This window comes from Talpa occidentalis, unplaced genomic scaffold (genome assembly GCF_014898055.3).
Source record: "Talpa occidentalis isolate TD23 unplaced genomic scaffold, MPIMG_talOcc4v2.1 talOcc4.8, whole genome shotgun sequence".
NCBI classification, from domain to species: domain Eukaryota; kingdom Metazoa; phylum Chordata; class Mammalia; order Eulipotyphla; family Talpidae; genus Talpa; species Talpa occidentalis.
The window spans coordinates 75,658,528-75,675,819 of NW_023605194.1; the positions used below are offsets into that span (position 1 = coordinate 75,658,528).

Consider the following 17,292-nt stretch of genomic DNA (forward strand, 5'->3'; position numbering starts at 1 on the left):
AGACAGCTGGGTCTGGGGGGGAGGAGGGTACTACAATCAGCAGATACCCAAAGGAGACCCAGGACTGTCCTCCCCGAATGGCATTTCTGAGAGAAGTGAGACATTCAGACTCCCTGGAGGCGTGAGATGCAGGGAGGGACAAGGCGAGCTTGGGGACGGAAACTCGAAGTGGTGCCTGTTCACCTACCTCTTGCCTTCTTCCTGGCTCAGGGCTGGGTGGCCAAGCTTCTCTAGCCGCAGCGTCCTGGGTGAGGAAGGAGGAGAAGTCTCACATTTTATGGTGGCTTTATCCTCTCGGTTCTCTTCCCGAGACACTGGCGACTGAACAGACAGTGGAGCTGTCAGGGCATAGAGGGAGAGCTCCGGGGCCTGCCGACCCAGCCCAGACAGGCAGGAGGCCCTGAGGGCCTCGCTGAGTTCAGACTCAGGCTCAAGGGCCCAGGGAAAAGCCAAGGGCAGGGCCCAGGAGAGTTAACCCGTCACTCCCTGGGTCGCAGGCAGAACTCACCAGCAGCTTCCTCCTATGCTTCCTTAAGTCACTGGGCTGGAAGAGAGAGTGAAGGGCGAGCTCAGACTCACGCTATGGACGCCCAAAAGTCAACCCCAAGGGAGCCCAGTGGTCTTAGGATGAGAAGATAGGATTCAGTATCTCACACAGGCCTGCAAAGAATATCACAGCAGAAAAAAAAAGCTGGCCTGAAAAGATAAATCGGGCTAGCTCTGGAAAAGAGATGTGGGCAGTGGGTGAGTTTCTTAAGCTTTCCATGCTTCTCCGAGGCTAGGGCAGGCAAGATACTACATAGGCCCTTTCCCAACCCAGAGGACACGGTGGCCGGACCTGCCAGGGTCCACGCATCCTGAGAAGCAGCAGTCCAGTCCAGCTGAGAGCGGGGGAGCTCTATCACACCCCAGCAACTCCCCGCAGTCACCCCCCAAAGTGGAGCCCAGTGATGACAACCCCAAGACTCTCACCAGGGTCATGACCCCCATGCGGTCCAGGTCCTGGGCAGCACTGCGGGAGGTAAGCTTGGGTGTCGAGCGGCCGCTGAGCGGTGGGGACGCGCTGGCCAGGGACAGGGCTGTCAGGGACGTGGGGATGGAACCGCGTTTGCGCAGTTGTGTTAGGTTCAGGGCCTCCATGCTGCCACTGGTCACGCGGGTCTCGATCTCCTCAGCACGGAGCTCTGTGGACTCTTTCTCTTCCTGGATCATTCTGGATGGCAAACAAAACCAAGCCAAGTCATTGACCCCAGTGAGGACCAGCAGGAGGCAGGGGCTGCGCTCACCACCCCATGACCCCAAGCAGAAGGCAATGCCCAGCTGAACCCCATTGTTTCTGGCATTGCCAGGACATAAAGGCCTGTTGGGCATGGCTGGTCCTATTCCAGTGTCTTAGAAACATTTTTCTCTCTTTCTTGTTAGCTGGCAATTTAGAAAATGAAATAGAAACCGTCGTATGGAATACAAACCCAGAAGTCAGAATTCCTGACTTAACAAAAACAAAAGGGTGACCTTGGCCTGTTTCCAGCGTACACAAGGCAGGAGAGGTCTGAGCCAGCAGTTCCCAAACACAGGGCCTTTACCTGATGCCAACACTGAAGAAGTTTAGTCTGTTCCATGGCAAAATGAAAGAAATCACAATAGTGGTATATGGGGGAGGAGGGTACGCAGAGGAGAGTGCGTGCATACTCACACACATACACACGTGCACAAGTACTCACACTGACACAGAGATGCCAACTGTCACCAAGGGGCAGGACTTGACTTTATTCTAAAAGTATGTCTTTAGGGGTGTTAAAATGTTCTTTCTTTTGCAGAATGGTTGTGATGGGAAATGGCAGTTATCTTTAATGTTTTACTTTGTGGAATAAACATTGGCAGTCCTAATTAGTATCTGTGTATGTGCGTGTGCATGTGCATGTGTATGTGTGAGAGAGAGAGAGGGAGAGAGAGAGAGAGAGAGATTTTCTTTTTGACTGGTCTATGAAATCCAGAGGTGTGCAAACCAGATGCCAAGAGAGCCCATGAAGCTATGATGTGCTCTAGCTCAGAATTTTCCTTGCTGTTGGCCATGAACAGTATACAAAGCGGGGCAAAGTGCAAGCCTTGGTAACTTTCTCGCCACTGGTTTCTGTTTGATGCCTCATTAGGGGTGTGAGGCTTGGCAAAGGGACTGAACTTAAATCCAGGTTTAAATGCTGGCTCTGCTACTTGCTATGTGGCTTTAGGAAAATCTCTCGACGTCTCTGGCTTCTACTGCCTTCTCTGTAAGATGGAAATTATGCTGCTTCTCTCAGTGACTATGGCAAGGCTGACTATAACATTATAAAGTTCTCCACCGGAATAGTCAGCGGAAGCTACACTGTTAGTGATTATGCTGAACATGGTCTTCCAAGCCCCCTCACCAGCTCTGGGAGAGAAAATGAAGTCAATGTGAGGCCCTGCCCTTCTCAGTCCAGAACCGGATTAGAACCTTGCCTGATGACCCACATGGGGCCATACAGGCCAACACCTGTAGGATTTTTCTTGCAAAGTCCAGAGGCAAAAGGGGCCTCTCTCCTCCAAGACAGCTCCCATTCCCTGGGCCCCTGCCTGACCTGATCTCCTCGTTGATGGCGTCCAGCTGCTCCTGTAGCATCATGGCCAGGGTCTGGGCGTCAGAGTGGCCACTGGGGGAGACAACATCCACAGAGCCCACCAGACCCCCTGGCTCATCCTCATCCACATCCGAGATTTCAGGGTCACTGTCGAAGGCAGTGGCAGCTGTGGGGGCCAGCACCCCAGGCAGTGGAGATGGCTCCCAGTCCTTAGCAAAGAAAGAGGGTAAAGGAGCAGTAATAAGACGTGCCAGACAGCTGGGGGCAGGCTCTTCTGCCCTCCAACAAGCTCTGGCATCTCCCGGGAGCCTGCTGTGACTGGCATCATGCAGGCCCCATCCCAGGCCCCCTGATTCTGAATCTGCATTTTTAACAAGATCCCTGGGTGGTTATCTGCACAGTAAAGTATAAGAAATGCTGCTCTAGATCAAGGAGTTAGACAGCACAGGGGTTGGGGACAGATTCAAGAGAGTCGTGGCCTTGCTTTAAATCACCCCTCTGCCCAATATTAGCAGCTAACTATTGAGAGGTTGTTTGATGTCTTTGTGCCTCAGTTTCTTTGTCAGTAAAATGGGGACAGCAGTAGTACTGACTTCACAGTATTTGTGAGGGCTGAATGAGGAACACATGCAACACACTTAGCACAAAGGAAACAGTATGGAAGGGCTCTATGTAATCAGGAGATGACTTCTCAGAAATCATCCTAATACCTCGTTATGCAAAGACCGGAACTGGCTGGGGGATCTGGAGGAGCAGGGGCAGGGGAGGGCGGGGACTAGGGATGGACAGGGGCGCTAACCCCACCTTCTGTGACCCAACCCCAGTTCCTCTCTGGGTTCTTTTCCAGCTCCTGAGAAGTTGCTGTGTTCTCATAAACAGAAAGACTGAAAAGGGTAAGGGATAAGAGAATAAGAGGTGCCTCTGACTGACTCCCCCATCACACTAGGGGTTTCCTCGGAGAAAGGGGCTCGCCCCCTTCTCTGCCCACGTCTCCTAGAGCCTAGAGCACGCAGAGGACGTGAGCCCAGGACAGAGCACGGTTAACAATTATGAGACTAGGAAGAAATTATAACTCCCCAAAAGACAAAAGTTGCTTACTGCTGCCCTTCCTCTTTCCTGTTGCCTGGGAATCTCCCCAGGCAGACGCAAGCGGACCCACAGCTGCTCCTCAGAAAACTTCAGTTGCCATCCCAAGGGCCAGTTAACCTGTCATTCCTCCCTCCTCTCCCCCATAAGCCACAGCATTGGATCCAGAAAGCTTTCCAACTCCAGCTTGCCCCTGTATCCCCCACCCCAGCTCCCGAAACGCATGCCTGCACACCCAGGCCCACGCTTCAGTGGGGCCTCAGGGACCGGCTGACGCCCGCCAGCCCCTACCTCTTGCCTACCAGGAGGCCGAGGTGAGGGGGGCCACAGCTGTTGCAGCTGACGATGGCCCCAACCCCAGGGCTGCAGCTGTCGTGGACACCAGGGAGGGCCAGGGGGGATTTGCACCACACGCCAGCCGTCTGTGAAACTGGAGCCAGGCACGCGGCCGAACTGACCCCAAGCTCCCTGGGGAGACCCCCCCTACACTCCCCTCAGCCCCTCACCTTGGAAGACTCCTCCCGCAGGGCTGAGTAGCGGCGGTGCAATCCCGGGGGCACGTGGGAGAACCGCACGTCCGCCGCGCTGCCCACGTGTGACCTTGAGTGGGGTGGGGAGGAGAGACGAGCCCTGAGGACTGGGAGCCCCAGCTCACACCCACTGTGCCCAAACTGGTAAGGGAGCTTCAGCTTGGAGAAGTCTTAGCAGGACCTAGAGCTGTCGCAAAAGTCTGAAGGGTGGCCATGTAGCGAGACGTTAGGGTTATTCTCAGGTGCGCCAGGGGTCAGAAGGACCCACTTCTAGGGAGCAGCTTTCCGTTTAACACAAGAAGGATTTGGAGTTGGTTTGGTGGCTGTGAAAAAGCTGAGCCCTTCTGAAGAGTATTCAGTGGAATTGAGACCCCCTGGCCATCTGACAAGAATGGTGCGGCTCTGAGAGGGGTATGGGGGTGACTTGTGAAGGCCCCCCTAATTCTGAGGGACTTGGTTCCTTGCTCATCTTCCCAGCAACCTTCCTTGGCCTCTCCCCATTGCCTAGACTGTGCATCTGCCCCAAACTCAACCCAGACAAATGATCTGTAGGAAACTCCAGTGTCCAGACACTGTCAGCGACGTGTGCTACAGAAACCACTGGTCACCCCAAAGGCCATCTCAACTCTGAGATGTCAGGAGCTCTGGAGTATCTGGAAGGCTCCCCTGGTGACACCTCTCCCCTCCCCAGGAGGATACCTTGAAGGAGCCCAGAGCGAAGGGGTAGATATGAAATCCACATGGATTACACAAGGTGGCTGGAGGGAGAGGGCATTTTCTGCTTATCCCCCTTTTCTCCCCTGCAGCTCAGTCTCAACTCCACGATGGGGCCAGTGCTCTGCAGTCAAAGTCAACATTCCCCAACCATCAAGGAAAGCAAGCAGAGGCAAAAGCTTGAGAGGCTTTGGGCCATGTCTTATTAGTTAGGGGTTTGGTCTCTGCTGCACGACCTACAGGAAAGAAGAAGTAGGAGGCACCCCAATTACTGTTTTCTGCTCCATTCCCTGATTCTCTCCATATAATAATCCCTGAGGGACTTGAAGATGGTACTTAAGTCTCTCATGCCCCAGACAGCCACAGGCTTCTCTTCAAGTGCATCGTCCCTTTGGTAATTCGAGCCCTACCTCTCCATGTACACATTTCCTCTCTTCATGGCAGCTGATCCCCACTTCCCTGGTATAGCAAGAGCACAGCCAAAGGGCTCAAGGATTCGGATCTAAGAGACTTTGGTTTGGAGAGAAAACAGCCAGGACCATGGACCTGGAGCCACATCACCCACTTCAGTCTCCCAGGTCTTCACCTGCCTCTCCGGGCACAGAACTGAGGGCTGGCTCCAGGTCTGAGTTCAATGCCAGTTGCTTCTTCGCAAATGTGTAGAAAAAGATCCAAGAACCTCCCTTACAAAGTGGACCTAATTTGAGCACTAGCTAGAAAGCGCTGCTCACCATCTCTTAAAATGTTTTCAGGAGAAAGGAGATCTCAACTTTATGAGTGGTATGGCAATTCAGCCTCCAACAGTCAGGAAGTTTCTGGGGTCTCCTTTCAGTCTCTTCTGCTGCATTCCTGCTTGCGGCCTATTTCCCAAACCTAGGTGGCCCTCGATTCTCACACAGCGATGCTTCAGAGCTCTAAAGACAGTGTCTCAAAAGAACTAGAGTGAAGTAGATGCTCTCCTGGGCCTCTCCTGCCCCTGGGACACGAGTGAGCATCTAACTCAGCAGACCCCTCTCCAGGGCACACCGTCTGTCAAGGAAGTGGACCCTGGCCTGTGTCCCACAGCGCTGGAGAAGGAGCAGCCTCTGTTTTGCATGCCCCTTAGCTTCCCTCAGGGGATAGCTGCTCCCTTCTAACCTGCCCAAGTGAGCTGAGGGACTCTGACCAAGTTATCCAAGCCTCAGTGTCCCACCCTGAACAGGAGCAGGACCCCAAGGTCCAGGCCATCTTTGGTGGGAGGAAGTTTCCTACCTCAGGGTCCATCCAGACCCCGTCCCAGCACCTAGCCTCCCGCGCTCCAGTACCTGGAGTGGACGCCATCCACAAACGGCCCCCCTCGACCCTTCAGCTGGTCCACCTCTTGGCGCAGCTTCTCAATCTCTTCAGACAGGCGGCCCTGTGCCAGGCAGACCCAGGGTGGGGGTGGGGGCCAAGGAGGGGCAGAGAGGGGAGAGAGGGACAAAGAGGACAGCAGAGTTGGGGAGAAGCAGAAGAACACACTGCAAAGTCCAAAGCCAGGGGCCCAAGGCCAGGCCCACTGACGGCATCAAAAGAGAAGCAGTCCAAGGGGAAAGTGAGCAGAAGGGTCTGCGGGGGGCAGGCAGAGGGGCAGAGCCAGGAGAGGGGTCTGTGGGGAAGGACTCTACGGGAACAGGCCTGCGGAGCCCTCACCACCACACAAGTGCATGGCAAAGGAGGCGTGGCCCCCCGGAATCCTGTAGAGCCCTTCGCTGGGCTCTGCCTGTCTGATGCCCACCTATGCCCTGTGCCCTGGCTCTGGATCTCTTTACATGTGGCTGGAGACACATCTGCTGTGACGCTCTAGTGAGGATGAGTGAAATAACGTATGTTGGGGATTAACAAATGGGCTGCGCAGTGCTGGGGCTCAGAGCTGCTGCGTGAGAAACAGGCGTGTTCCTTGCTCACAGCAAGCCCAGCCCTCCCAGGATGGCTGTGCAGGCCGCAGCTGGGTACCTTGTGATGATGCTGCTCCTCAATCTGCCGCTGGGAGCTCTCCAGTTCCTGGATCAAGGTGTTCTAGGGGAGAAGGGCTGTGAGCCATGGCCCTTGCCTGGCTCCTCAAGTCCCGCTCGACCCCCACCCTGACCCCGCTGTCATAATGACCTTCAAATCTGTCCATTTAGCCCCATCTCCCCAACCCTGCCCACGCTCCAGGCCCACTACCTTCTCCCTATCCAGCACCTTCCCTCCATGCTCCACCCACCTCTCACCCGCCCCGCCCTTCCTGCAGCCCCGCCCACCAAGCAGCCCCGCCCACCCAGTGCCCAGCACCTTCTCCTCCAGGGCGGCCATGCGCTCTTTGAGGTGGAGCTGCAGGCGCTCGTTAGACTCGCTAAGCAGTCGGTCAACGGTGTCTGACAGCCGCTTATTGTGGTCCTCGTTCATCTTCTCCCGCTGGCGCACCTGCACAGCCAGCCCACCTCGCACCAGGTGCCCAGGACCCTCTTACAGCACCTCTGGGCGGAGGGTCTACCCCACTCGCCTGTCCCCTTGTCTCGTCCTCCCAGAAACCCTCTCTCCAGTGCGTTGACCGCCCCCTCCAGCACCTCAGTGTCAGCCCCTGGCCAGGCCCCGCCCCTGTCCCACTCCTGCATCCCCCCTCCCCTCCTCGCAGACCTCTTGGGACAGAGCCCTTAGGGTAGGGAGGGGGCCCTGGAGCCCAGCCCAGTGCCCTCACCCTGGCGAGCTCCTGGTTCTTCTCCTCCAGCTGCCCCTCCAGCTGCCGCAGGTGCTCCTCAATGTTGCCATGCCGCTCTTCAGCCTGGGGGCAGGGCTGGTCAGTACAGGCCTGCCCTCCTGCCAGGCCTTGCATACCAGCCACCCTGGGGTCAGGGTGCTCTCTGGGGACCAGGGCCTCGGGTAGCAATGAAGCCCAGCCCTCCACCTGTCATCTCGGAGCAGAATTGTCATCATCACTGACTTTCTTCCCAAGCACCCTGACCCCTGCCAAGTTTTCCCTGAGCTCCCTTCTTCCTGTTAAGGGCCTGGCCTAAAACATCCCAGTGCCAGCGAATCAAGACACTCTAAATTCTCCCCCATGATTCCAGAAAAAACTCCCTTTGAAAGCATAAGCTACCATGAATCTCATCTGTGCTGGACCTGATGGACCAGCACTAAGATGGACCCAAGCATGGCTGCCTGGGTTCATATCCCAGCCCCCTTCTTCCCAGCTGTGTGACCCTTGGCAGTTTACTCAACTGCAAATTGTGGATAAAAACAGCACCTAGAGGGCCTCCCCTGGTAGCGCAAGCGGTTGAGCACCGGGCTGTGAAACTATCCGCAGCCTCTGCAGCACAAGTTCGATTCCTGCTGGCCAGTGAGGGTCCCACATGGCGCAGCAGAACTCTCCTGTCGTGCCCACTGCTCCCCTCAGCAGTGTATTTCGTCAGTCTGCCTGTTCTGTTCCCCACTCTGTCTCTGATGAATCCTCTCACCCTCCCATGCATCTGGCCTGTACCCTGGTTCTTGCATAAATAAATAAATAAATAAATCTTTAAAAAAAAAAAAAAAAAAACAGCACCTAGACCCACTGAACCACTGCAGGGAGACGACCCACAGTGAACACAGGATCCAACAGGCACACAACAAATGTCATTACTGGCCAGGTAGAGGGGTCTCCCTTTTGTTAATAGATCTCCAGGGATGGAGACCCTATTGTTTCTGCTGTCAGAATATTCCAAACCATCACAGGTCTGACAGTCAGGAACCCCTCCTATAGCACCCCCACCATGATTCACTTGAATGTATTCATTATTTCATCTTGGCAGACACTAGGGCTGACTGCTTGGCACCCCACACAACATGCTCTGCTGCTCTTTAGACCCAGCCCTTCATTCCCAGCCTGGGGAGACCTTGGAGACCCCTGGGCCAGCCTCAGCATTACAGAGATAGCAACAGAAGCCCAATTTGGAAGAGAAGGACCTTTCCCAGGTCAGAGCCTCCAGCGAGAGAAGCAGACGTGGCCCTGGGTCCACCAAGGAACAGGCTGGCTAGAGCTTCCATCCCCAGGGCCCCAAGCTGCTACAGTGACAGGCTATCCAGCCCTGTTCCCCGAAGGCTCCAGGCCTCCTGCTTGCTAAATACTGGCTTCCTGGTCTCCATGGTTGGGGTGGGGAAGGGAGGTGGCTATAATAAACCTACATGAGGTGCCCAAAAGGGAAGCTGTAAACTCCCCTAATTCTCTTGATCCATTCACCATATTTCCATTTTCATGCATTTTCCTAGTTCTTCCAGAATTAACTGTTTTCAGTCTGTCCATCTCTTAGGAATTATTACTCCATGAAGCTAACTATCCATTGGGTAAAATCCTAATTCTAAAGATGTAGGCTTCCAGTGAGCAAGGGTGGTTCCCACATCTAGAATGCTTCAGTTTGATCAAGAAAGATACATTCTGCCTAAATTCCCACCCCCATCCCTTCAGAGTAGATGAACTTTGATCATATCTCCTCTCGGATTTCATCGTTTCAGAGATGAAAGTTCTACTTTTCCACTCTTGATTTTAGCAAAAGGCAGTATTAACCACAACGGTGAGAGTGATCACCAAATACTTTGCATCAAGAGAGTCTTCTGCCTCTCAAAGCACCTTTACACCCTTTCTTAAGGACCTGTCACATCCCTGTGGGGTGATGAGGGCAGGGATTACTCCTCCAGCAGAGTCACAACACAGTGTGCTTCCTGGAGTCACACAGTGAGAAGTGGCTTTCTGGCTCCCAGCCCAGCAATCCTCCCACTCTCTACTCACTGCCGACTGCACAGAGCTGGGGGCAGGGTGGGGCCGGGGGACAGGGCGGATCGCTGTTCCCCTAGCCCTCTTGCCTTGGTGAGGGCTGCAATCCTTTGGGCCAGCTCGGCCTCCACCTCGGGCAGTGTCTCCGCTTTGCGCATCGTCTGCTGCAGCTTCTGCTCTGCCACCTCCAGCAACTCCTGTAGGTGTCGGGCCTTCTCCTCACACTAGCAAGGTGGGGAGTAGGGGAGGAGAGTGGAGAGGGAGCACTGAGGCCTGGCCCACCTCCACCAGCCCCAATAGAGAGCAGGTGACAGGCCAAAGCAGCAAGGGACAACCTGGGTACCAGGCTGCTAGAGACCTTCCTTTTGCCCAAGTGACCTGCAGGATCCCCTGGGGCTCCTGGACACCAAAGGAAGACTCTGGTCTGGTCATCAGGCTCGCCCTACCCCCAGGTGACAGTTACCTGGCGGTGCAAGGACTCCTTATTGGCCAGCTCATTCTCCAGTTTGTCATTGAGGTCATGGATGGAGGTGGCCTCACGCTGAGCAGCCAGGTAGCGCTTCTCCAGGGTGGTGATACGCTCCTCCATGTCCTCCTTCTGGGCCAGAGCCTGGGTGGGGGAGGAGGGGGCGGGAAGGAAGGTCACCAGCACCTCCCTGCCCACCGGCTGCACCTCCCCAACACCTCGCTGGCTGTATCCCCTGCACAATGCCCTTTGACCTCTGACCTTGACCACTCTTCCCACCACTCCTCCCCTCATTGGATCCCTCCCCAGCCTTGGTGTGACCCTCCCTCCACCCAAGCATCTAAGCAGCACCCCACAGGTGCCCAAGGCCCACATCTGGCGAGCCGGGGACAGGACAGGCCCTGGCTCACCTCCCGGAGGTCCCTCTGGTGCTTGCTGCTCAGCTCCTCTGACTTGATGAGGTCCCGGCGGGCCGTGCCCAGGTCCTCCTCGAGCTCAGCCACGGCTGCTGTCAGGGTGACCAGTCGCTCCCGGGTCTGGCTCAACTCGAAGTTCTGCTTCTCCAGCAGCTCCTGCAGCTCCTCCACCCGGCCAACATCATCCTCCAGGGACAGTGTGTCACCAGTCAGCCACCAGCGCCCAGGGCACCAACTCCTCTGCCCCAGGCGGGCACTGGGGGACAGCACCCCCAGAGCCATCATCGTGCCTGGGGTCAGGGTGCACCTCCAGGCATGCTGGCCTGCCTCAGGGCCCCAGGCACGATGCCCAAACACCTCTGCTCGTCTGTATATCTCTTGAAAAACAATAGTCTCTGGTGTCTCAGCCTCATAACCCAGAAAGGGGCATGACTGGGGGAACAAAACCGCAGAGAGAGAAGGTCTTGCCTGAAGCAGGGAGATGGCACCTGACAATTCAAGTACATTATGTGCCTAGCAGTGCACTAGGAACTATAACAAAAATCTACAGATTTTCTTTTTTTGCAGATAGGGTAGGGGAAAGCAAGAAGGTGAAGTGGGGATTTTGGAGAAAGCTCTACATTTAATTCAAGCAGTTACCCTACTGAACTAAGGCAGGACAGGATCTGTCTGGGGGATACATGCACCCCATATGCAGCCCCCCATGACTCACCTTCCACAGGCGTTTCGGGCCTAGCTCCACCGCCCCCTCCTCTTCTGCCATTCCGTCCCGAACCCCTGCCCCCTGCTGTAGGGCAGACACCTGTAGGCAGAGTCCCCAGGGCAGTGAGTCCAAGGAAAGAGAATTCCTATATATTCCTGACCCTGCTGAGTCTCCCACCTCCAGGGAACCTTGGCTAACAGTATCCAGCCAAGAGAGGGGGTGGTGTCTGCTGAGGGACAAAGGGGTAAAGCAGTCTTGGCTCCCAGGAGCTGCTTACCTGCTGGTGGGCCCCTGCCAGTTGCTCTTCCAAAGTGGTAACTCGCTCCAGGGCTGCCCGGAGTCGCTCTCGCACCTGCCCAAGGTGAGGGAAGATGGAGGACAAAACAGGGACCCCACTGGATTCAGGCGGAGAAGCCTGGGCTGGGTCCCCACTGGTGGTCACGAGGCAAAGAGAAGGATCTGCCAGGAGGCACGTTTTTGAAAGGGAACTTAACAGAACACCTGGGAACCAGCCAGTGGCCGGAGGGAGCCAGTCGGGAAGCTAGAAGGAGGCTTTTCCCTAGACACAGGATGCAGAACTTGCAGAGACACACATGGCGGATGCCCACAAAGCCTGGCTGGCCGTGGGGAGGGCCAGATGGTAGGTCAGGCTGGTACCTTCTCATCCAGGGCCTTGTGGTGCTCAAATAGCGACTTGAGGGCCTTCAGCACCTCCACCTCACTGGAGACCCCGGAGGGGGACTGGGCCTGGCGCTTCACCACAGTCATGCGCAGTGACCGCTCGTGGCGGGACACCAGGCACTCCAGGTGTTCCAGAAGCAACTGGCAGGAAGCAGGGAAGGCAAGAGAGGGAGGGTGGTGAGCACGTGCCCAGAAGCCGAATGGACCACACGATGGCCAAGCAGACAAGAGCACAGCCACGCAAACTCCTGTTCAACAGCAAAATGCTTCCATGGTGGTAAGCAGCCACGGCCCCAGATGAGCACAGCCTGAGTCCTGAGCCCCGGCTCTGCCTCTCTCCCAGGACCCTGACCTTCCTATGACCCCCAACGGCAGGTGAAGCCCAGCACTGGGGGTTGAAGGATGTGCCGCCCCTGGGACATCAGGCAGAAAGAAGTAAGGAAGAGGCGGCGGGGGGTGGGGGGGTTGCCAGCCTGGCGATGCCTGCTCCCCAGATCAAGGGTTTCAGCCCCATACACATACCAGGTCACCCCAGGTCACCCCTGCTTACCCTTGTGTTATTCCGCTCTGCTTTCAGCTCTGATATCTCTTCCTCCCGCTCTAGAAGCTGCTCCCGACACATGCTCAGCTCCCGGGTTAAGGTGGCAAATTCCTGAAAACCCCAAGTCCCCTCAGTGCTTGGGGATTCACCCCCTAAGCTGTGTCCTACATGCCCAAATCAGTGGTGGACACTCTCACGCATCCCTACTACCACCACCTGCCCCCAGAAAAATCCCTCTCCATCCACACAACAGGGCGGTGAACCCACAGCGGGCTGTGCTTCTGGCGGGAGGGCGGGGGGGGGGGGCATCTCTGGGTCCTCGTGCATTGCAGAACTGCGTGGGGTGCAAGGGAGTAGGTGGGGTACAAGGGAATGACTTGGACTTGAAGGGGAGCAGTCGTGAGTGCGCGGCAGTCAACAAGCATTTTGCATTTGTTTCCCCCATAATTCGATGCCCTTTCCCTTTAGAACCCGAGGGCAGTTCCCTGCCCTGGGCTGGGCTGGTCCAGAGACCAGTGGCTCTTAGAGGAGGAGGAAAGGAGACTCTCCTGCCTGTGCAAGCTGCAGGTGGCGGGTGAAAGGCGGACTGACAGATGTACCTAGTGGGAGCTACAGAGTCCGCAGACCTGCCCAGTGGGCCATGGGGTTCAGCTATGGCTTCTGGGGGCCCTGAACACTCAGTCCAGAGCGGCTTCCAGTTCCTGATGCCAGGGCACTTGCCTGCTTTCCCAAATAGCCTGCTCAGAGGATCCCTCCTGCCCCTCCACCCCAGGTCTGGACACCCTAAAAGACCTGCCCAGCCCGCCACCTCCTCAGAACTAGCACAGTAGGGAGAGGCTGGCCACACAGCTGTAAGCCCCGTGCACCCTGTTTGTTTAGTGAAGCATCACCTTGTTCCAAAAGGGTTTTCAGATGAGTGGGCCAAGCTCTGTGGACATGTGGGGTCTGGGACGGAATGGTGGCACAGCCCTCCCTAACAGGAGTTTCCCTCACACACCAAGGCTTCTCGACTGAAGGGAGCAATTCCGAAGTCATCCCCTCTTATCACCCCTGCTCAGACAAAGATGGCAGGGAATATTGGGGGGAGGGGAAGCAGAGATGCCAGAGTCTGAGAAGCCATGGACCTCCTGATTACTGCTTTGGTATCGAGGCCATGGCCAAAGGCAGTTAGGCATTTTATACCCTAGAAGGCCAGGCCTGGCTCAGTCCTGCTGCACTCCAAAGCTTACACACACACACATACGGGCCCAGGCATGAATCGATGGCTCACCCCAGCCCATGCCAGGGCACCACCACCACGGGCCAGTTTGCTCCCCTCTCCTGCCCTCACTCTTAGTTGCTGCCACGTTTCCCCACCCCAGGATGCCTCCCCAATTCTGGCCCATCTGATACCTTGCTGCCAGGGGGCTCTCCCAAACCACAGTTCTGCCAACAATGTGAAATACAAACTTCTCATCCTGGGTTTCTCACCCTGAGACCTAATCCACCAGGGAACCAATGAGCCCTCCTACCACCACACCTTTGCTCCCCACCTGGAAAGCCCTGTCACAATGATGAAATCACATGTACCTTTCAAAGGACATGCCTCCTTGGGTGTGGCCAGAGCCCCCAGTGGAATGCTCTCTCCCTCTGAATACCTTTCTTTCTGTGGTTAGCAACTCCAGGGCCCACCAGCCAACCTCCAATCCCATGAGCACCGACCATGCACCAGGTCCCATGCCAGTCAAAAGGCACAATGCCCACCCTCACAAAGCCCCCAGTGCAGGCCTGGTACCACACCTTAGCTCTGCAGGGTCGTTGTGTGACCTCAGACAAGTTCTGAAACCCCTGTGCCTCGACTCTCTGCACTGTAACATGGGGTAGAGGCCTCCCTTGAGTGTCGTATGAGGATGAAACCAGGAGACATATGGACAGCACTGGGCCCATGCCCATGCCAGGCAGCTACGTTTATGGCCAATGCCGTCTAACAACCCCGTGGGCCCTCTCATCCTCCTCCAGGTTCTCATCCAGTCATCAGGTCTGTGGCTTACTCCTTTCTAGTCTCTGAGCTCCTGGGCACAGGAAGCCACTTGTTCACACCAGGGCTTGTTCAGGGCCTCATGCGCTATGGAAGACAAGCCGCTCTCCTGCTCCAACTTCATCATATACATATTGATGAAGCATCACAAGAATCTGCCCCTCCCCCCGACTATCACTCCTGGACCCCCCTTCTTATCGCCACACATAGGCCAAGGGCCTGGGGCTGAGCCTGGAGCTGCCTCAATCCTCAGGGCTGCCTCCCTCACCCAGCAGCTCCCCTGTTGGGTGGCCACTCGCAATTTCCTAATCTCCAACTTCAGTCTCATCCTCTGTAATGATAATGAAACTCTAATTTTCTCCTTCATAGAGATGATGGTCACAACAGTGCTGACTTCATAGCTGTAAGAATGCAGTGAGCTACTAAGTGCTTATTACACAGAAATAAGCAGTGACTAGCATTGCCCACAGTAGTGGACTGACAAGCTCAAGGCAGGTGTAGGATGCCTGGTTTCCAGATTTAGCTCCGCCTATAAATTCCTGTGTGGCTTTCTTGTTTCTCTCATCTGTGCAGCAAGACAGGGGGATTAGATGATCTCCCCTCTCTACTCTGAGTCCCACTGGCCACCTCCTAGATCTGGGTGTGCAGCCGCCAGCACAGAGGGGTCTTTCCAGTCTAGGGTGCCACCTGCTGGCTGAATGGGCTCACTGCAGCCGGGTACTGTGGCTGGATTTTCTTCCTGCATCAAATTCCATCCATTTCTCCAGGTCAAGCCAGCTCCAGGCTGAGGAGCTTGGGAGTGGCAGGGAAAGGATTTGTGTAGGGAGATGACGGGAAGTAAAAGCTCTGTGAATGCCATTTTTGATATGCAAACAGGTGCAGATGAGCCGAGGGCCCAGAGGATGCTGGGTTCAGCAGGGCTGCTGGAGGGATGGGGTGGGGGAGGCGCCAGTCTTACCTGGGGAAGGGCGGAGTTCAGGTGGCGCTGGAGCTGGTCCCGCTCATGCAGGGCATCCTGGAGCCGGCTCTGCGTGGCTGCCAAGGTTTCCTGACTCTCCCGAAGAGACTCTAGCAACTTCTCCCGCTCATCCAGCATGTTCACCATCAGCTGCTCAAAGTTGGCATCAGCATCGGCACCATGGGGGGGCCCTAAGGGGTCCCCCTCGTTGATTGTGGGCATCACCTCACACATGGTGGAGGTGGGCAGGACCTTCTCAGAGTCAGGGGACCAGGGAGGGGTTCACAGGGTTGGCACCTCCAGGGGGACCCAGGGCATGGGCCTCAGAGTGGGCAGTGCCAGGCAAGTGGACGGATGGGCAGGGGTTTCTCCCATGGCAATAGTGACTCTTGTTCTAAAAGGGGCCTGGTGCCTGGAGTGCCACTGTAGAATGGAGCCAGAGGGCCTGGCTTAACCTCACAGGGCTGGAACCAGGCGCCCTCTGTCCCCAGACGAGCGGGCAGCAGCCAAGTGTGGCCATGACAGGCAGGGAGAGCAGGGCTGGAGGAGCCTCTGGACGGAGCGTCGGAGCCTGGCAGAGTCCCAGCTGGGGCTAGCGACACCCATGGTTTCTGAAGAGCAGTGGTCTGTGGGTGAAGAGACTGCTGTGAGACCAGCTGAGTGGAGAAGGGCATCCAGGGGAGGGGCAAGGGGAGGAGGCAGGACCTGGACCAGGAGGCGGGGGAGGAGAGGGCAGTGTTGGTATACACCCCTCCTTGGACTTACTCAGCTGGGGCGGGCCTGAGTCCTCCCGGGGAGCCCACCTGCCCGCTGCCGTGGCCTCTGCCTCCCACTCCCCGCCTGTCAGAAGTGCCGCCGCAGTAGAGTGGTTCCCCACCCACGTGGCTAACTGGCCAAATATAGAAATGATTCAGTCAGTGGCAGGGGAGCAGCAGGCAGGCTGCCCAGAGTCCTCCTGAGGCCGGGGGTGGGAGAGTGGGAGGAGAGGAAATCGGGTGTCTGGCCCCTCCTCCCCAACATTCAGATCGAGGTGAGCACAGAAGGGGTTCAAGGGCTTTTAGTAGGTATGGGGCCCACGCCAGGTAGACTCCGCTGGCATGGCAGGGGCTGGGCACTGGAGTGGGCAGAGCCCTGCCTGCTCTAGGTCATGGTTCAGAGAAGAGGCTCTGGCCCGAGTGGCCCCCCACTCCTGAAACCTGGCACCTGCAGGCTTCCATTCTGAATTCACAGCCTGCCACCTCCGGGTTGGGGCAGGCACTGAGTGATGCAGATGAGCCAGGGTCAGGTGGCGCAGGGCTGTGGCATGGGTGGCCTGCTCCTGGCTGGGAATCATCGCCCTCCATGTAATTGCCCATGAGTGGCACTGCCAGCCATCACTAACCAGGGCAGTTAGCATGTGCTCAGCCTGGCATGGGGAAGTCCAGTGGTCAGAACAAAGGAAGGTGTAACAGGACAGGCAACACGCAGCTGGGGGTTCTCTGGCTCCCACAGGCTTCCAACCTCCGTGCCCATTCCTGGAAGGCCCCACCTCGGTCAGTCTTCAGAGGGCAATGTCTTCAGAGCTCTGTGGCCTGGCATGGAGGGGAAGCACCACACAGGGATGGGCACACGATGCTCCCTAAATACTACCTGCCTGCCTTTCCCCCTCGCATCCGGGAGACATAGAGGCAGCTTCTTCTGTACCCTTTAAGTGGCAGATAAAGCAACAGGCAGACTGGGAGGGTCAGCGTGGACAGGAGGCACTGGGATCCTGCGTGGGGTAAGAGGTCAGACATGGGGTGGCCCCACTCTTCCTCCCCTCGCCACCGGACTCCCAGCCTATGGCAGGGCTGACCT

The 17,292-nt window shown here is 56.5% G+C and overlaps 1 protein-coding gene across 2 annotated transcripts in view; it reads right to left on the reverse strand.

Moving 5' to 3' along the window:
- PPFIA4 (PTPRF interacting protein alpha 4) overlaps positions 1 to 17,292 on the reverse strand; it is a 45,770-nt gene that overhangs the window by 19,246 nt on the left and 9,232 nt on the right. For both annotated transcript variants that reach the window (XM_054690723.1, XM_037497500.2), the window contains exons 2-18: positions 15,457 to 16,082; positions 12,491 to 12,592; positions 11,917 to 12,081; positions 11,537 to 11,611; positions 11,269 to 11,358; positions 10,551 to 10,742; positions 10,138 to 10,284; positions 9,764 to 9,898; positions 7,626 to 7,709; positions 7,220 to 7,351; positions 6,902 to 6,964; positions 6,232 to 6,323; positions 4,190 to 4,283; positions 2,598 to 2,806; positions 973 to 1,213; positions 509 to 544; positions 188 to 321 (exon numbers count right to left, since the gene is read on the reverse strand). In XM_054690723.1, coding sequence (XP_054546698.1) covers positions 188 to 321; positions 509 to 544; positions 973 to 1,213; positions 2,598 to 2,806; positions 4,190 to 4,283; positions 6,232 to 6,323; positions 6,902 to 6,964; positions 7,220 to 7,351; positions 7,626 to 7,709; positions 9,764 to 9,898; positions 10,138 to 10,284; positions 10,551 to 10,742; positions 11,269 to 11,358; positions 11,537 to 11,611; positions 11,917 to 12,081; positions 12,491 to 12,592; positions 15,457 to 15,690 — 2,225 coding nt within the window. In that variant the 5' untranslated portion in view covers positions 15,691 to 16,082. The remainder of the gene's footprint in view (positions 1 to 187; positions 322 to 508; positions 545 to 972; positions 1,214 to 2,597; positions 2,807 to 4,189; positions 4,284 to 6,231; positions 6,324 to 6,901; positions 6,965 to 7,219; positions 7,352 to 7,625; positions 7,710 to 9,763; positions 9,899 to 10,137; positions 10,285 to 10,550; positions 10,743 to 11,268; positions 11,359 to 11,536; positions 11,612 to 11,916; positions 12,082 to 12,490; positions 12,593 to 15,456; positions 16,083 to 17,292) is intronic.